The 19667-nt window shown below is 37.0% G+C and overlaps 2 protein-coding genes across 3 annotated transcripts in view; one reads left to right on the plus strand and one right to left on the minus strand.

Annotated features, from left to right (window-relative positions):
• IGFBP7 (insulin like growth factor binding protein 7) overlaps positions 1 to 7374 on the plus strand; it is a 71508-nt gene extending 64134 nt beyond the window's left edge. Inside the window, exons 3-5 of one of the 2 annotated variants that reach the window (XM_087827211.1) lie at positions 1241 to 1357; positions 2048 to 2174; positions 7282 to 7374. In XM_087827211.1, the coding sequence (XP_087683337.1) occupies positions 1241 to 1357; positions 2048 to 2174; positions 7282 to 7331 (294 nt within the window). In that variant the 3' untranslated portion in view covers positions 7332 to 7374. Of the gene's footprint in view, positions 1 to 1240; positions 1358 to 2047; positions 2175 to 3228; positions 3528 to 7281 lie in introns of those variants that run through there. The other variant, XM_087827214.1, reaches the window with a different exon arrangement.
• Positions 3406 to 19667, minus strand: part of POLR2B (RNA polymerase II subunit B) — a 40350-nt gene continuing 24088 nt past the window's right edge. The window contains exons 14-25 of the mRNA XM_016207558.2: positions 18735 to 18889; positions 17786 to 17984; positions 17295 to 17463; positions 12562 to 12658; positions 11482 to 11576; positions 10202 to 10452; positions 10032 to 10121; positions 9677 to 9784; positions 8838 to 8951; positions 8261 to 8421; positions 4172 to 4367; positions 3406 to 3675 (exon numbers count right to left, since the gene is read on the minus strand). Coding sequence (XP_016063044.1) covers positions 3586 to 3675; positions 4172 to 4367; positions 8261 to 8421; positions 8838 to 8951; positions 9677 to 9784; positions 10032 to 10121; positions 10202 to 10452; positions 11482 to 11576; positions 12562 to 12658; positions 17295 to 17463; positions 17786 to 17984; positions 18735 to 18889 — 1725 coding nt within the window. The 3' untranslated portion in view covers positions 3406 to 3585. The remainder of the gene's footprint in view (positions 3676 to 4171; positions 4368 to 8260; positions 8422 to 8837; positions 8952 to 9676; positions 9785 to 10031; positions 10122 to 10201; positions 10453 to 11481; positions 11577 to 12561; positions 12659 to 17294; positions 17464 to 17785; positions 17985 to 18734; positions 18890 to 19667) is intronic.

A 19667-nucleotide genomic window follows, 5' to 3' on the forward strand; every position in this document is an offset into this window, starting at 1 on the left:
CTATGGTGAGCAGTGACTATGCCACATTTTTTCCTGCACTACAGATTTCCCAAGTTCAGACTGTGAGGCATTTCCAGCCCATTGCACAGATGTAAAATTGTCTTAGAAGCCACTTTTCTCAGCCTTCATCTTGTTAAAAAACAAACAAACAAAAAAAAACACCTGGAAAACATTTATTAAAAAAAAACAAAGAACTCTCCTTACATAAGGGGATGTTTGCCATGTAAAAATTCTTGACAAGTTTTATATTTTTTACATGTTGTATTAACTTCTTACGATATATTAAAATATGAGTTCTGTTAAATGTAAGTATTCATTTTCCAATCAAAACACTTGAGAACATTTTCTCTGTACATGGTGGATCCGGTTAACTAGCACCGAATGCTCATTACTAAGAGCTGCGTGATTCGAGGAGCAACAGCTCAGTTGCTAAGACTATTTCTGTGCCGCAGTGTTTTTCTGCTTTGTTCACACACAGAGCCCTTAAAGAATCCTGAATTCAGTAAATAAAGACCAAAGATGTACTACTTCAGCTGTTGAATCAAATGAATACATCATTATTGAAAACCATTTTAAATAACTATTTCAAAGAGAGGAAGGGAGAGGGAGAGATAGAAACATCAATGAAAGAATCATTGACTGACTGCCTCCTACACACCCCTGCTGGGGATCGAGCCCAAAATCCGGGTATGTGCCCTGACTGGGAATCGAACTGCAGTCTCTTGGATCAGTTCGATGCTCAACCCCTGAGCCATGCCGGCTGGGCTTAACCTACTATTTCTCATTGATGAGGCTGTTGCAGGAAGAACCACTGGACCTGGGCTCCACCTAGCACTGGGTGACACTGTGTCAGAGTCAAATATGTCTTGGCAAGCAAGAGAAGGCCCAGCGCTGAGAAGCAGAATTTACAAGGCCCGAGTGAATGATGGTAACCAGTGGCAGGATAGTATGATGTATATTCCCATCTAGAAAAATACATTAATTTTTAAAAAGCATCTAGAAAAATACATTAATTTTTAAAATATAAGGCTATATAACTTAAAATATATAGAGGGAAATTGGCAGGGAGAAATAAGAGGATCTATATTTTATGTCTTAAGTAGTCAGGAAAAGGTAATGTGAAAATTGCTGGGTTTGATCCAGTTAAGTCTGTGTGTACCCCTTATGCAGTTATAGAAATGTGACTACTTCCAAGTTGATTCCAGGTGGAGAACAGAGACTATTTTCCTCTTTTTTGCAGGTGAGAAAGGACAATAATGGATTTCACAGGACAGAACTCTTGCCTGGTGATCGGGACAACCTGGCCATTCAGACCCGAGGTGGCCCAGAAAAGCATGAAGTCACTGGCTGGGTGCTGGTGAGTACCAGGAGCTGGCGAGGCTTCGTTGTTGGGATTAGACACCGCAGACCTGGCAGACGCCTGGGGTACTGCCAAGCTGGAGGCACTCACATGGAGCCGCTGCTCCTCTTTCAGAGGGAACTGAAAAACAGCCGAGGTTGACTAGATGTCTTGGAAATGACCAACAAATGTGCAAGAGCTAATTTTTTTTCTAAGAGTTCAAAGCAAAGTTCTCAGAGATGATCCAAGCATTACTTTAGTCTATTACTGATTATTTTATTTTACTTGACCTTTCATAGCTGTGGGTACTCATGGATAGTACTTAGATAATATATCCTATCAAGGTCTTCCTCCAACTGGTATATCACCTCTCCAGTTTGTTTGTTTTAAATATGTCATTATTGATTTCAGAGAGAGGAAGGGAGAGAGAGATAGAAACATCAATGATGAGTCACTGATCGACTGCCTCCTGCACGTCCTCTACTGGTGCTCGAGCCGCAATCCGGGCATGTGCCCTGACCGGGAATCAAACCTCAATCTCCTGGATCTTACATTGATGCTCAACCGCTGAGCTGTGTAATTCTCCTTGCACAGGACTTGCACTATTTCTAGCAGTATCTTTGCTGTGAATCCCCTGGTCATCTTAGGAAACCACTAGACAAAGACAGGACCAGCAAAGGGGCACTAAAGACCCTTTTCGTTTCACAGCTATCTCCTCTCAGTAAGGAAGATGCTGGAGAATATGAGTGCCACGCATCCAACTCCCAAGGACAGGCTTCAGCATCAGCAAAAATTACAGTGGTGGAAAGCTTACATGAAATACCAGTGAAGAAAGGTAGGTACTAAATCTCACAACCACTTACAAATGACTAGTGCTTCTGCTTAATAAAGAACAGAACCAAGTAGGAAAGTATCAAACAGCTCTTAATGAAATTCTGTAGTTAGGAAACCACAGGGGATTAAGTATGTAATCAAAATGTAGAGCCCATGGCTCCAGAAGTACATTCGGATGGTTGATGGGATGCTATTATTACAACTCAGATGCTTTCACCTTCTCTTATACATGAGAGACAAAAACTCAGACTTGACTGGGATGGCTTCTATTTCCCGTAACTTCCTATCTATCTACATGGCATTTTTCCTTGGTGTTCTATTAAATTAAATTCCTATTTAAAAGGAAATGATTGTGGGTCCTTCCCTTTGACCTTTTATAAGAAAAAGCCAGGAAGGAGAGTAGATTGGCAGGTACCCAACTCTGCTCTGCCTCTATCTACTCCCCTGTCAAAGCTTCCTCTTAAGCACCCATCCTGGTGGTGTCGGAATAACGCTACTTTCCTTTATATAGTTCTATTAGAGAGATGTCTGGATTGGTTTTCCCTTAAGCCAAAAAGAACAAAATTTATTATCAGCATTTGTTAGACCATTCCTCTGTGTGGATCACTCAGCTGTGGTATGAAAGAAAGAAATATCAAGAGAAGATGTTTTATCAGATTCTCCAGCCAAGATGTGTAAAGCCAGGAGATGAAACAAACAGAGCAATAGCTAAGAGTCATGTATTTGAGTCTCAGCTCTGCCACTCACTATTCCACTTTAAATTTTCAATCAAAACTGGATGACAAAGGAAAGTTCCTTAGCCTCTGGATCTGAAGTTGCTCGTTTGTGAAATGTGCTCTGCCAGGTCTATAATGAGGTTCATCTCTTACAAACCAATACAACAAAATCATCTTCCACATCTAAAATTGTATAGCTCAAATTCTAAAGAGCATTCTACCATATGTCACTTTTACAGTTAAAAATCCTTTATCCCCACATTTTAACATTTATTTGGAAACACTAAACTACCTAAAATTAGAAAGTAACTAATTTTTTTAATCTTTTTTTTAAAACAGGTGAAGATGCCAAGCTATAAACCTGAAGAATGTATTAGTCTGTGTAGCTAAACATAGTCACGGGTAACTACAACCCTGTTCTTGTCTAATAACCAGTTTCTTTGCATCCAGTCCACTAACACCTTAGTTATATTCACTGATTTTACACAGTGAAATACAAAATAAAGACAACACATCAAGACTATCTACAAAAATTTATTACCTATTTACAGAAGAAAAGCACGCATATCATCAAACAAAACAAATAAAATGCTTTTTCTCACAATGTGGCACATATTTGTTATTTTTTTTAAAGCCATATCATAAAAACAATACACAAAAGATATTTATAAGTATCTTAAGAACCTTTTGAAAGAGTTAAACACTCATCATTCGAGGTGCAATACTCATAGACATAAGCTCCTGAAACAACAGTTTGCACGCATAAGGCATTCGCACCAAAGAAATCTGAAAGGAAAAAAAAAAAAAAAGTAATTAGCAAAGTTGAACTGAAATGAGCCTACTTCCCTACCCCAAGAAAAAGGTAAAGACTTGGTACTGGAAATGATGAACATATGAGAAGGCTGATATCACTCATCCTACTAACTTGGCCTTTGGTGGCTCTTTCTCCTAATAGGTTTTGGTATTTCACCCTTTCTGCCAGACATAATTTATGTTCACCCTTCTTGAGTAACAGGTTTTTTAAAAACTCACTTTTTAAAATTCCTTGTACAAGGTTCTTTCGAAAAGATGAGCAGCTTAGAGACACTATCACAGTAAAATCTAAAGTGATTTTTAGAAAAACCAAATTTTTTCTCATTTAAAACTAGGAATCTTATAGAGATGTGCTATTCAAAATTATAAAAATGCCAATCTGTTCCATCACACTCAATCTGCCTGGGTGATTGGACCAATACAGTTATATCCTAAACACCTATCAACTGCCAAGAAGGTCTATACGCACCTGGGTTTTATTCCGACAGCCCCTGCATTCATACGTATGGGTCCTGGTGTTAGCAATTGCCATTATTCCACAAAGATTGCAAACATGAACCTGATAGGGATCTGATGCCTCAAACAACCTTTCTCTTAAAAACTGGGCTGCCCCATGGGCAATCTGACAATCTCGTTCCATTTCTCCAAAACGCAGGCCACCATCACTGTTAAGGCAAAGTCAACAGGTTATTTTGTATTATTTCCTATATCAGCACCACCTTGACTATGGCAAAGGTCAAGAATGACATTAGAAAGGAGAACTAGACTCTAACCTGTATATCTTAGCAGTCTCACTGCATGGGGGAAGGGGAGAAGTCTACGTGCATTAGAAGGTCCCCAAACAGAATAAGCACATTAGACTCTCATGTATAACATATAGTTCTGCTCATAAAAATACAATGAGATACAGAGTAAAGTCTCATCATGCTATCATTTAACTTACTAGAGCTGAACTTTATATTCAAAAATGAATAACAAAATTTGATCTAAATAAAGTAGCTTCTCCATGAGTGAGTCTCCCAGGCAATCAAGCCTGAAATGATAAATGCATGCTGACAAAAGGGGTGGAAGGAACAAATGAATGACAGGTTCCCCCTGCATGGAAGTAAAATAAAATGCATTGTCCAGATGGCTAGACAGGTGGATGGTGATGGCTTCCTTAACATTCCTAATATAAAAAAAACATAAAATCAGTTGAGTTTCTAATGTTATTACCAAAAAACAAACCACTGGTCAACTTTGAAGGATGTTAGATAACCAATTCATAAACTGGTAAATAAAGGGAAGAATCGAGCATTTATCCTGCCTTTACTATATGAACTATGTCAGCAGTAACCAGTAGAGGAAACAAAGTTTCTGTTCTATAAAAGTATTTCAGCTAATGAATGAAAAAGGAGTAAAATTAGAATCTCATCAGTTTGCAATCCCTATTTAATTAATGATCATTTAGGTAATGATCATTAATAGCTGCTAACATCAAAAGAGAGACAACCAGATATTGGAAGTATACAGTATCACCTATGAAGTATTATTGTGAAAGAACACAACCCCACCACTTCATCAAGCCTCTAGATCTAACCAGCTAATTACAAGAAAAGCACGACACACAGCCCAGGAATGCAATGATCCTGACTGCAAAGGAATGCAATTCAAACAGCAAATTCCAGACTGTGAGAAACCCTCCAGGAAAAACCAGTTTCTTCAACAAATAAATTGCAAGGGAAAAAAAGGTGGAGAGCAGCCTATAAATTTTAAAAATTTAAGAGACGTATCAATTGCAAAGCATGGACCTGATTAAAACCAACAAACCTTTTTAAAAATTATGCAATGAATAGGGAAATTTGAACACCGCATATTTAATAATATTAAGGAGGTACCATGGTTAGTTGTGTGTTTTTTAATGTTCTAATCTTTTAAAGCAAAGGTTTTCAAAGTGTGGTCTGTGGACCCCATGAGGGTAAAAACTATTTTTATAATAATACAACATATCTGCTTGCACCTGAACACAAATCAAGGCAGTGGAACCAAACTTTATTAGCAGTCTTATTTCTACTATGAGTGAAGGAAGGAAAAAAAGCCAGTTTTACTTAAGAATGTTGGTAATGAAGAATTTATGTGCATATATGCACAACCCAAGGACATGGACAATGGTGGGGAGAGTGACTGGGGAGGGGGAAGGAACGGGGGGGGGGGGGAGAACGGGGCATTGGGGAGAAAAAGGGACATCTGTAATACTTTAAAAAAAAAAAGAATGTTGGTAATGAAACAGTTAAAATGATTCATTTCATGAAACCCTAACCCTTGAATACACATCTTTTTAATATTCTATGACAAAATGGGAAGTTCTCATAAAGTACTTCTGTTGTATACTGAGTATGATGGGCTTGAAGAAAAGCACTTGCCTGATTCTGAACTAGTCACTTTGACATTGGAATATCTTTTTTACCTGAACAAATAGCTGACCTCAATCATGTTAATCCACCAACATCAGCACCAATTATGTTAATTCAGACTTAGATATTTGGCAGACTTTTTCTAAAAAGGAACAAAGTGCGCCTTTCACTTCAAAGAAAACAACTTTAAATATTTGTTGAAAATTATTATAAATTTGAGTTGTTGATGAAAACTTAGAAATTGAGAAAACCTCTATCCAACACTATGGGCTTGATAGCTTCCCAATACTTAGACTTTTCTGATGACATCAGTGGTGATATTCACAAATGTGAATTTTTGGGAGGAAAATGAAATATGTCATCATTTAAAAATCTGCATAACTCAGTGAACCAATATTTTCCAAATGACCAATTATGATGCTACAAAATTACGCATGTGTAAAAGATACACTCAAAGTGCAAAACAGACCAATGAATTTTAACATAATATAAAAATTCATTTACACAGATGAGGTGGTTTCAGATTCTTCATTATAGCTAAACTTCTAAGAAACTACAACTTGTCATTTTGGTGTAGCATTCAAAAAAATATCCACAGTCACCTGAATAGTTTATTAAAATATTCCTCCATGCTCTGGCCGAGTGGCTTAGTTGGCTGAAGTGTCATCCCATACACCAAAAGGTTGTGGATTTGATTCCCAGTCAGGGCGCACACCTAGGTTTCAGGTTCATTCCCATCAGGGTGCACAGGAAGGCAACAAATAGATGTTTCTCACATCAATTTTTCTCTCCTCTCCCCCCCTTCCTCTCTAAAATCAATAAAAAACATGCCCTTGGGTGACAATTAAATAAACAAATATTCCTCCCTTTTCCAACCACATATCTACATGTGGTCAGATTTTCCTCATATACTTAAATGTGAAGAATAAAATACTACAATGGAATGAATGCAGAAGTTGTCTTCTAGTAAATCAGCTCATTAAAAAGATTTGTACCCTGGCCGGTGTGCTCAGTGGTTAGTGTCAGCCCATGCCACTGAAGGGTCTCAGGATCGATTGATTCCCTTAGGCATATACCTGGGTAGCAGGTTCAATCCCCCGCCCGGTCTGGGCATATTTGGGAAGCAACCAATCAATGTTTCTCCTCCTCTCTCCTCTTCTCTCTACACCCCACCCCCTACCCCCAGCCCAGCTTCCACTCTCTCCGAAGATCAATAGAAAAAATATCCTTGGGTGAGGATTAACAAGAAGAAAAAAAAAGATTTGCAAAAAGGCAAACCAATGTCAGTCACTTATCACTACATTTATTTGGAAAACATTTTTCATTTAAAATGTTATTTATATTGTGTTATAGCTTTAGTACTGTTACTTTAATAAATTAATATCTTTCTGGTTTTGTTTTTTGGTTTTTTAAAATATGTCTTTATTGATTTCAGAGAGAGAAAGGGAGAGGAAGAGAGAGAGAGAGACACATCAATGATGAGAAAGTCATTGATCCACTGCCGCCTGCACACCCCTTGATTCTGGGGATCGAGCCCACAACCTAGGCATGAGCCCTGACTGGGAATCAAACCTTGATCTCCGGGATCATAGGTCGATGCCCAACCGCTGAGCCACACCGGCCAAGCTAAATCTTTGTTTTAAATCTAAAAAGATAAATATCAATAAATACAATTCATAAACAGAAGCTCTTTTGGGTCCTGGAATCAAGAAATTTGAGAACCATTCTTGTATAAATATTTAATGGCTGAGCTGTCATGGCTCAGAGGTTGAGCACTGACCTATGATCCAGGAAACAGGTTTCACTCCTGGTCAGGGCACATGCCTGGGCTGCGGACCCAATCCTCAGTAGGGGCCATGCAGGAGGCAGCCAATCAATTACTCATCACTGATGTTTCTCTCTCTCTACCCACCCTTCTCTCTGAAATCAATAAAGATATATTTTTGAAAAATAAGTATTTGATGAAATATTTACAAAAGAAATTGTATGTTTGGGCTCTGCTTAAAAATAACCAGGGGCTGGTCATAGTGCCAAGACTTGATAACTACTGAAGTGGGGTGACAAGGACATGGGGGTTTCATTATACCATTATCTCTATTTTTGTGTTTGACATTTTTCGTTTAAAAAAAAAAGGCTAATTAATGATAATGACACAGCTCTCTTACCGGGATCTACCCTCCATGGGTTGTCTATTAAGGATCTGAATAGGCCCCCTAGCACGAGAATGAATCTTGTCATCCACCATATGCTTCAAACGCTGGTAGTAAGTGGGACCAATGAAAATTTGTGATGTGATTTTTCTACCAGTGAACCCATTGTACAGGACCTGAAACAGATTTTGAAGCACAGACTTAAAAATACTAAACAAGTTCAAAGAATATATGTACATATACTACAGGATTCCATTTATATAAAAATCAAAACAGACAAAACTAATCTACACTGTTAGAAGTCAGTGGTTACCCTGGAGGGAGGGAGTTGCCGGAGGGGGGTACAAAGGGGGAATCTTCACATAAAAGAGTTCTGGTAATTTAATTTTCAGGATCTGGAGGACAGTCACACAGGTATGTTCACTTTGTGAAAATTCACCAAGCTGTATATTTATAATTTGTAAACATATTTGAAGTACATTTATACTTCAATGAAAGGTTTAACTTCTATGAATGAAACTACAAACACACACACACACAAAATGCATGTAAGAAATGTAAGCAATGTTAGTAAGTGTAAGAGCAAACATACCTCATTTCCTCTGAGATGGTAGCCATAATCAGACAAAAGGTTAGAAATCTTCTGCACATTAACAGCATCATTAAATGGAGTGGCATCACCAATTTCACCCTTGTTAGCTGAAACCTTTAAAAAAAAAAGTAGTCTTTAAAAGGTTGCTTCCTTCTATCTCCCCTTAGAAATCTATCAAAAATATATTCAATTTTTAAAACTCCTTTCTAGAAAAGGAAAGATACTGAACTTAAAAAAGCTATGTTATGGAAAGCTATAATGCTCTAAGTTTATTTTATTACTTATAACTAATTTACCTAAAGAATAAAAACTCAATTATAACCCTTCAAATAGGAAGCTATTCATGGGAACAGTCTCAAAAAGAGAGACTCCAGAATACTTCCTATGGCTCAAGGAAAGTAACATTTTAATGCCTTAAAACCAAGTCATCCATTTGTTAGGCTGCAGCCACTCCACCTTAACAAGATACTTAAACATAGAAAACCTCCACTAAAAGATGCACACACAGCTAATAATACAGCTATAAAATTAAGTTCTCAGTGAACTAAAGACCAATGAATTAACTGTTATCTGTAGAAAAGAACCAGTCAAAGGGATGACCAACATATATATGTACAGGTTGGATGTAGTAAATTTTATAAAAATTTTGACTTAGCCATAACTACACATTTTTGCAAAAAAATTAAAAAAGGCATACTCATAACCAATTTAAATGCAAGAAAGTAAGTATCATACTAGCTTTTCCCAAAGTACCCTGGCTCAAATAGGAAAGAAATCACCTATCACAATTTTGAAAGGAACATCAGTTGGAACCCATATCATTGAAGAAAATCTCTTACCTTCCCTTGAAGACATTCAATCAAGTGACCAATAGTCATACGAGAGGGGATGGCATGGGGATTTATGATGATATCAGGGGTGATACCTTCACAGGTGAAAGGCATATCCTATAAAGGAGTTTTTAAAAAGAAACTTAAATCTCTTAGCTATAGAACTAGAACTGATTCCCCCCTCATCTGAACTTTTCTGCATCCTAAATTCTGTTCAATGTAGTATGTTCATACACTTATTCAACACTAAAATTAAAAGGCAAGCCTTTACCACCTTTGGGCTCTTAAGTTAAAAGCAAATTTTTATTTCATAAACTATTCAACAAAACTCTGGGTTAGGAATGAGGGATATTAAAAAACCTACCTCTTGTCTATACTGAATACCACAAGTACCCTTTTGACCATGTCGACTGGCAAATTTGTCTCCAATCTGCGGAATTCTAACAGAGCGTACCTGAATTCATATAAAAACAGGTTAGTTGAGTCAGTCTGGTTTACTTTCTATAAATAGCGATATGACAAAGCTATACTCACCCTTATTTTACAAAATTTATATCCTTCCTGGTTGAGAGTTACCATAACCTGATCCACAATGCCCGTCTCACTAGTCCTGAGAAATGTGCTACAGTCCCTCTTGGTATAGCGTCTATTAGTGCTCTCCAGTTCATCTTCATTTTCAGGCAAGGTGACTGTTTTGCCTATAATAACATCATCTCCTGATACACGAACCCCAGGAGCTATCAGACCATCATCATCCAGCTTGTCATAAATGGCATGCCTCATACCTACAAGGAAACAGACATGACATGGAATTTTCTGAAATGGTACTACCACATAGAAAAGTATTTAACATGTCACATAATCCCCCCTGCAAAGATTAAAAACCAAATACATATATCAATTCCAAGTCAGAGAAGATCGTAATCTCTAACACACCATGACCATGTGTGCAGTAATAATATAATGCCCTTTTTCCAAATATTACAAACTTTCTGAGCTCTAAAAAGCACTGAGCACTGGAAAATCAGATTCTCCATTTGCTGGGTGATTTTGGATAAGAGTGTTGCCATCTTCTGATCTGTATATTCCATTAGAAAATATCTATGCCCTCTACATACACATCCTCCCACAGAAATTTTGAATTTTATCTTATGTAATCTTAACTCCTCTGGACATCAATTACTACTACATAGAACCAACCACCCCAGGAAATGGAGTGATAGGAAGATACCTGGGGAAACAAAATCCATTTTACTTCATGCAATACTATTAGAAGTCAAAATTGAAACAGAGATACCCCATTTCCCTGGGATATTCCATCCATACTCTGTATACATATTTTTTAGGTGTCTGTGAAAATAACTAGAAAATAAGTCTGTGTTTTTTAGACGATACAAAAAAATGCTAGGTGTCCTCTCATTTATTTGTTAAATGTATACAAATACTACGACTAGACAAATATTATGGTCACACCACAATGTGAAGATGGGAGGGAGTTCCCATGCAAATACATAAACTGAGGGACAGGACGCACACAGTACAAGTGAAAATGAAGCTGAAGTATGTCCCATGAAATTATACGACCTCTCTGATTTCCAAATACCCTCCTCAAAGCAGGTTATATCAGGATAGAAGAACTTATACCAAGCCCACTCCTAGGTACAAAATTTTTGGCAAACACTCTGTAAGAATGACATAAAAACATACTCCCCACATGGCAAAAAAAATAAACAGGAAGATAAAACCCAGAAAAATTAATTAGGAAAACCATGGTAAATTAACTTTGAATTCCACAGTTTAAATGTATCACTTACCCTGGCATGTTTCACGTGTAGGCTTCTCAAAAACTTCTTCTTGATCAAATCCTTTTTTAGACTCCTGTTCTTTGTATGATCGATAGAAAACAGACCTAAAAAACACATGGTTCTGAAGGTAACTTCTATTTTCTTCTAGTAACAGGGCTTAGAACATACCAATAATGTTTACTTAATTGATATTTGGGAAGTAATTTAAATCATGAATCTAGGGTAAGAGTTAACTGTATTAAGAGACAAAGTTAAGTCCTAAATGCTACTACATGGGCCATACACGTAGCATTTGACCCATTACCTTAACAGAGTTGGAATTATATGTGAGAACAGGAAGGACCTAATGTCACTGAGTTCAACCTCCTACTCAAAATAAGAATCCTTCCATATGGACCCTCAGAGATGGTCACCCAGAGTCTGTTCCAGCAGTTCAAGTGAGAAGTTTGTGACATATTTAGCTGTAATTTCCACAGGGTGGTCCTAGTGCTACCCTCCAAAACTACACTGAAAAAAAATCCACCCTCTTCTAAATTCCTAGCTTTTTAACCAAGTTTCATATGCCATGGATTTGAAATTGTTTGTTAATAATACCATAATAGAAAAGACTGAAAACACATAATTTTAAAACAGTGTTTTACGGTCCTAAGGTTGCGGGTTTATTTTTGTTTCTTAGATGTTTCTATATTATCTAAATGCAAACAAGTATTTGCTTACAAAAAAAGGGGGGGGGGAGCCTCAACATATTAGCATCTGAAAATCCTGAGATACAGGAAGCAGTGTCTTCAGCTGTTCATGACCATCAACCAAGCCGAGTAAGGCACTGATTTCACGACACTGAACTCTACACAAGCGTCCATACAACAGCATGTGCCTGCCATATAGCCACAAAGCTTCATGAATGGAGGCAAAAGTATCTTAACAGAAAAATGTCTCTGCTGTCAGATCAAAATTTCTTCCAGCTTGACCTCCAAAACTACCAAAAAGTTTGCAAACATGTAAGTCAAACCTGTTTTTAGAGAACTTTTTAAATTAAAATATTAGTATTTCCACTGTATCTGTGTTTAACAACTTTTATAAATAGCTGACCTGAAAAAGCCTCGGTCTACGGCTGAACGATTCATGATAACAGAGTCTTCTTGATTATATCCAGTGTACGATGCAATGGCCACAATTGAGTTGATACCTATGATGCACAGAAGATCATAAGTTAAAGCATCATCTGGGAAACAAAGTAAAATTGCCCCTTTCTTTTACATCAATTTTATTTCACCATATTTGCCACAGATGTTTTCACCATGGTAATTGTCAAAGTCTACTCCTAGAATAGCAGTCTGTGAGGCAACCATTCTGATGGCTTAACACTTAATACAAGCAAATCCTTAGAGCAGTCACTCCCAATGTATCCTTTCTGATAACTAGTAATTATACATACAAGTTACCTCAAATTTATAAAGTACTTCCCCAAACCAAGTTTCATGATTCTCACAGTAACCCTGTGCCATATACAAGGTATTACTATTGTTCTCATTATCAGAAAGAACTAATGAAGTCATTTATGTATGATTCAAGTTAAAAAGCAATAGACTGATTTCTGGTTTTAGGTTTGAACCTGATACTACCCTACCTCTTCCCAGCCCTGCTTTTGCTCCTAGATCCTCTCCCTATGCCACCAAAAAAGTGGTATTATATATTTACCACCACAATCTTACTCTTAGTTGCCACTGCCACAACTACTTTTGATGAGACTGTAAAAATAACAAATATTCGAGAAGGAAAAAAGGTTGAAAACACACTACATTACAATATAAGAAATGACTGTTAAATGTGAGTGCAGTTTCAATGAACACATTTTGGGAATCATCAGATTTTCCAAAAATTATATTTCAAATGTAGGAAAAAAACTATGACTACAGAATTTAAAGGAACCAAAATCTGGATGATTGAATGTTCTGGTTATCTGAATTCTGAATAAATCTTTTATATTTGCTTCCTTCAAGTTAAATTCAATTTTCAAAAAATAACTCACCCTTCATGAAAAGACACGCCATCCATTTACTCTTATGTGTACAGAAGGAATGTAACAGTTTAAACGAGTGGAGTGCAGGTAAGGGGTGGCAGCGTTGCTGGTCTGGGACACGTTAGACACACTCCTCCAAGTCTCTAACTCCCACTGATTTCCAACCCAAACTAGAAACAAACTCGAGAAAGAGATATATGCAAAGGGTAGGCCCTCCTCCCTGAAAACTACATTTGCTCCTTAAAAGCTCTGGCTGCTATGCCACAGAAAGCTTTCCACCAACTGTTTTAAACACACTGGCCCAAGGTAGTTGATTCCAGAGCTTGTTTTTAACCTGAATTCATTCCTAACATTTTAAAAAGTAAATTCATACAAAAGCTTAGATGTCCAGCTTTTCTTAAAAAGTCAAACCTGACATCACTGGTCTGCATATACACATCAAAACCACGCTGGCGCTGAGTAGTACTACACCCAATACAAAGGCAAACATCTCTCCACTCACCAGCTACTACTCACCAATCCAGCCTGACCCTATACTGATGAATTTTAAATTGCAAGCCCGTTTAACAGGTAACACTAAATACTTGTGCTAAATATAACCCTGACTGCTCTCTAAGGAAGAAGAATCGTAGAAACAAGAGGGCATTCATTCTGAGCACCTTGATGGGTTGGTGTATTTACACTGGGAGCAGAAAAATGTAGAATGCGCTGCTTAGGGAGGAAGGAGAGGGTGAAATTCTCCAAGGGAAGGTCAGTGTGAGTGAAGCTGAGCCCTTCCTAGAAAGGACGAGAGACAAAGCCCCCAGTAGCAGGCAGTCAAGAGATGAGAAAAGTCCAATAGTCACTCCTGGGGTATGCAATAAAAAGTCCTCTTGAAATCTAAAGGGTGTCCTCTAAGAACTCTTTCGTAACAGCGACACTGGTCCTCATCCTTTTGTATGAACTCTTTGGGAGAGCTAGAATTTTAAGTTCACACAGTTAAGCAGCACAACGTAGGATTCAGAAGGCAGGGGGACCTGAAAAGAATCGAGAATTTGCACAAATCTCAGGGTCTGGGGAGACATGATGTGATCCTAGGACAGGTGACCTTTGTGATACATGGCATGAGAAGACTTCCCCAGCATGTCTTCACGTTTCCATGGAGCACTGCTATGGCCCTACTCTTTTCCAGGTACTCAACCTATAGGTACTCAACTATCTTGGCCCTTGTGAGGTTTTTCTGACTCTTGCGTGACAATCCCTGGATTGCCCACTCGTGCTACATCTACTACAGCCCAGGAGGCAACATTCTCCATTCTATAAACATTATCCTGAACTCTTCAAAAACGTCAAGGTCATGAAAGACAAGGAAAGACTAAGTAAGGAACTGTTCAGGTTAAGGTGACTAAAGAGACATGCAACTAAATGCGATGCACAGTCAGTCCTAAATCAAATCCTAGACCCAAACAGGCAGTATGAGGACAATGGGAAAATGTGAATTGGGGACTGCTCACTAGATGGACATCAATGTTAACCACCTGATTTTGATGACTGCACCATGGAGTCCTCCTTGTTTTTAAGAAACATACATGGAAGAATTAGAGTGATGTGGCTTCGTGTCTGTGGCTTACTCTCAAATGGTCAGAAAGAGGGAAAGAGTAAGGCAAACATGATAAAACATGAACTAGGAACCTGGATAGAGAGTATACAGGAGCCATCTGTACTAGTCTTACAACTTTTAAGTTTGAAAGTATCTCAAAGTTTTTAAAAGAGATAACATGATTAAGGCATGACATAATAACAGAACTGAAAGGCTTACAGTCCCTACCAGCCATGCCCTCACCACTTCATATCAGTACCAAAGGAACATTTTATTTCCAATCTAATCCGTCAGTTATATTTCTTTTCTTCTCTAGCTATAAAGAAACTAGTATCTACATGTTGGAAAAAACACAGCACATTAAGCATAGCCCAAAGATATGAGCATACTGTAGAAAACCTAACATTTTGTTTTTCTACACAAGAGTAACCCCTTGTGGAGGACTTTAAAAATAAATCATTCTAACCCACGAGAATCTGCTATCAAAATGTTAGGTCCCTTACTATAGGTAATAATTTACAGCCACTACTTACAAGGCACACTTTACTAAATAAATAATGTTACCCACAAAGACAAAATTCTGTTAATAATACAGTAAGACAATCGTGCCAAAGAACTATGCTGTCTCCTTTGATATTCAACAGTCTCATACCCCTCAGACTTCTCTGGACCCTTCTGCCTGTTGTCCAGTCTCCTTGAGATTCTCCTCCTGCAAACTCCTGATTCTCCTGCTTATCAACTAGGTCTCAAATCCCCTCTCCTTCTTTCTTTTCCTGGTGCCTAAAGTCTATCTGTCTCTGACTGTATTCTAACTCTGAATTTAACCTCAGCAATTTCATAGTAATCTAGAGTTACCATTAATATATCAAAAACTTCACAGCTCTAGATTTGACCTTCTTTCAAACAATATTTGCAACTCACTATTGGAAAACCATTTCTTAGATGTTCTGGCAGCAACTCAAAATCAACATGTCAAAAACTGAATTTATCTTACCTCCAAAACCTCTTCCTTCTTCTAATGTGCTCCTCATCTTATAAATAGTACCTCTCTCTCCTTGATCACCCAAGCCAGGAACACAATAAATATTTCCAATTCCTTTCTTCCCTCTCTTCACCGTTCCACATCCAATCAGTCATCAAGTCCTATCAAGTGTATTCCAACATATATCTCCCCTTACTCTTTTTCATTTCTTTAGGACCTTACTATTTCTCACTTAGACCACTGCAAAAACCTCTAAATTATCTCCATGCTAACACTGTATCTGACTCTAATCTACTCCTCAGGCGACAGCCACAATGATATTCCTAAAATGAATTTCTTTTTCTTTTTTTAATATATCTTTATTGATTTCAGAGAGAGAACAGGAGAGGGAGAGAGAAAGACAGAAACATCAATGATGAGAGAGTCACTGATTGAGCCCACAACCCGGGCATGTGCCCTGACCGGGAATCAAACCCCAATCACCTGGATCCTAGGTCGACGCTCAACTGCTGAGCCATGCCTGGCCGGGCCTAAAATGAATTTCTAATTGTATTACTTCCTTTCTCAAAAAAGGTCTTCATTCTTGCCTGGCCAGCGTGGCTCAGCGTTAACCAATGAACCAGGAGGTCATGGTTCGATTCTGGGACCGGGAACGTGCCCAGTGGGGGGCGTGCAGGAGGCAGCCCATTGGTGACTTTCTCTCTCATCATTGATGTTTCTATCTACCTCTCCCTCTCCCTCTCTTTGAAATCAATAAAAACATATTTTTTTTTAAAAAAGGTCTTTATTGTCAAAATGAAATTCAACCCACTCTCCTCCACACTGTGAAACCAAGTTTTACTCGCATGCACTTATACTCCAGTCATATTAAACTAACGCGACTACTGGCTTTTTCCATATCTTATGTGTTCCTGGATCTAGGCCCTGCTGAAACCTCTGAAATTCAAATACCCTTTCATCACCTTTGGTCTAAAATGCTACTCCCCCATGAAATTGGCTCTAGACTTCCAATAGAAATCAATCATTTCCTTCCTCTGTGCTATATACCAAAGGACCCTGCACCTCAATCATAACACTTTCGACATATCTACCTTTTTACATGTTCAAGTTTCTCACCACATTATAAATGCCATGAAAATAAAGACTGTGTTACATGCATTTTATTAACCTTCCCAAGCACCCATAAAAGTGCCTTAAGCATGACAGGATCTTTAAAAAACGTAGAACAAAACTGAACAAACCTGCTGGCAGCTCTCTAAATCGTAGATATTCCATAGACCGTGTAGTCACAAGCGGTTTTTGTGGATAATAGAGAACATGGGCCAATGTATCCATACGCACATGAAAGTTGGTGATATAAACTCCCATAGCCTGCTTACCCATAGCAGACTGGTATGTATTTCTAGGGGACTAAAGGTAAAAATGCAAAGCAGAATCAATAAAAATTTAATTCTTTCTAAAGGAATAGACTCTACAGGTTACTACATAAACCAGAATATAATTGGTAAAATTTCTGTGTTTTTTTTTTCTGAAAGATAAGTGATAACCCTTTGGAATAGTTAATTATGGCTCTTACCAGTGAAACACAAAAATAGCATGTTAAATGCTGATTCTATAGGAGTTTATTGCCTTTCATTAAAAGGCTCTTCTTGAAAAACTACAGAATAATCTCTAACTTTTATTCTACTTCCCCCAATTCCTCACAAATGAGAAGTTAAAAATGGCTACCAACCTGGTTATGATCAGGAAATGGAATAATAGATGCACAGACACCAAGAATCATTGACGGGTGAATCTCGCAGTGTGTATACGTGGAACAATAAGCTACTTCTTTCTCCTGTAAATCATCTGGAGTCATTGCCAACATCACTGTTTCTTCTTCTAGAGTATCAATATATTCTACTACCCCACTGGCCACAAGATCCTGCCAACTGAAAAAGAAGGATTTTCTTAATTTCCTTATTTCCTGAACTCTTTTAACTAGGTGTTCTACCTAATAAAGAGTATTACTATACCTACATTTACTGATATAGAAAGAGTTCCAAAACAGGCATATTATTGTTAAGGGTGAAAAAAACCAAGTTACTGAACATAACTATTATTATTAGTTTGTTTTGCTTTTCTAAAGAAGCTATTTGTGGGAGTAGGGGGTAAGTATATAAATTCACAGATTAAGATCTGGAGGAATATTTACCCAGTTATTAACAGTATTTACTTCTGAAGAGGAGAGTATGAATGAATTGGGTGATTTTATTACACATATTGTTTGCATTTTTTTACGATAAAAATATATACACTCATATATTACTAAAAATAAATTTTAAAGCAGGTTCATCTTTTTATGAAATGTATTATATTGTTATATTACATTATATGTTATTTATTACATCTGTTACTTACTATCATTACTACTACACTTTTACATGTCACAAAGAGTTTTATACCTCAAGAAAACCCGCTAAGTCCATTACTTGATAACAAAAATTTAAGAAAAACAAAAGTGACTGCTAATGAGTACAGAGTTTCATTTTAGGGTGATGAACATGTTTTAGAATTAAATAGTGGTGATGGTTGCACAATCTTATAAATATACTGAAAACCACTAAACTGTATACTTTAAAATCATTAATTTTATGGTATGTGAACTGTATCTCAATTTTTTTCTCATTGTATGTACTTACCTGTAGTTGTTATATTCTCTCTCTTTCAATTGATCAATATGTCTCTTCTTCAACAGTAGCTTTTGTTTTTCCACAATCAGAAGTGGTCTACAAATACGACCTGCATCTGTATAGATCCGAATTTCTCTCTCTCGAATATCTCTGATCATAGAAACCTAGATATAAAATAAAAATAAAAAAATCTCATGGACTTTCATTTTCTATCATTAAGGCTTATCTAAAAATACAATAAAACTCCCAATGAATTTCTGGAGCACCCAATTATCAAATAAAATGGTCAAATCTTAACTGTTTATCACTTTAATATACTAAAAACCTAGGTATAATTTAAAATTTTATAAAGGATAAATATCCAACCTTGGTAATTAATTATAGAGCTCAAAAACAACATCTGGTAATAATGTCATGCAAGATAAAATAAAATAAAAAAATACTTCTGGTATCATAAACACTAGTAAATGACAATTTCTTACTTTGCCTCTTTGATAATCACATATATTCCACTCTGTACCCTTCAATAACCAACCCTATATCACTTTGCCTTGATAATACTTTCCCAGTAATAAGACTGACTTTTCCCATTCACCTATCATAGACAAATGGCTTACAGTCCAATACAGTAGTCACTAGCCGCATATCACTACTGAGCACCTGAAATGTGGCCAGTGTAAACTGAGATATGCTGTAAGTATAAAGTACACACTGGATTTCAAAGTACCAGAAAAATAAATGTAAAATTTTTCATTAATAATATTCACTTTGATTGTATGTTGAAATTATAATATTTTAGATGTATCACGTCAAATAAAACATATTATTAAAATTATTTTCATTTGGTTTTTACTTTTATAATGTGGCAACTAGAAAATTTCAATTGAATATGTAGCTCACATTATATTTCTACTGGATAGTGCTAAAAAATACATTCCTAAA

Source organism: Miniopterus natalensis, chromosome 1 (genome assembly GCF_054644295.1).
Source record: "Miniopterus natalensis isolate mMinNat1 chromosome 1, mMinNat1.hap1, whole genome shotgun sequence".
In the NCBI taxonomy this organism is placed as follows: Eukaryota; Metazoa; Chordata; class Mammalia; order Chiroptera; family Miniopteridae; genus Miniopterus; species Miniopterus natalensis.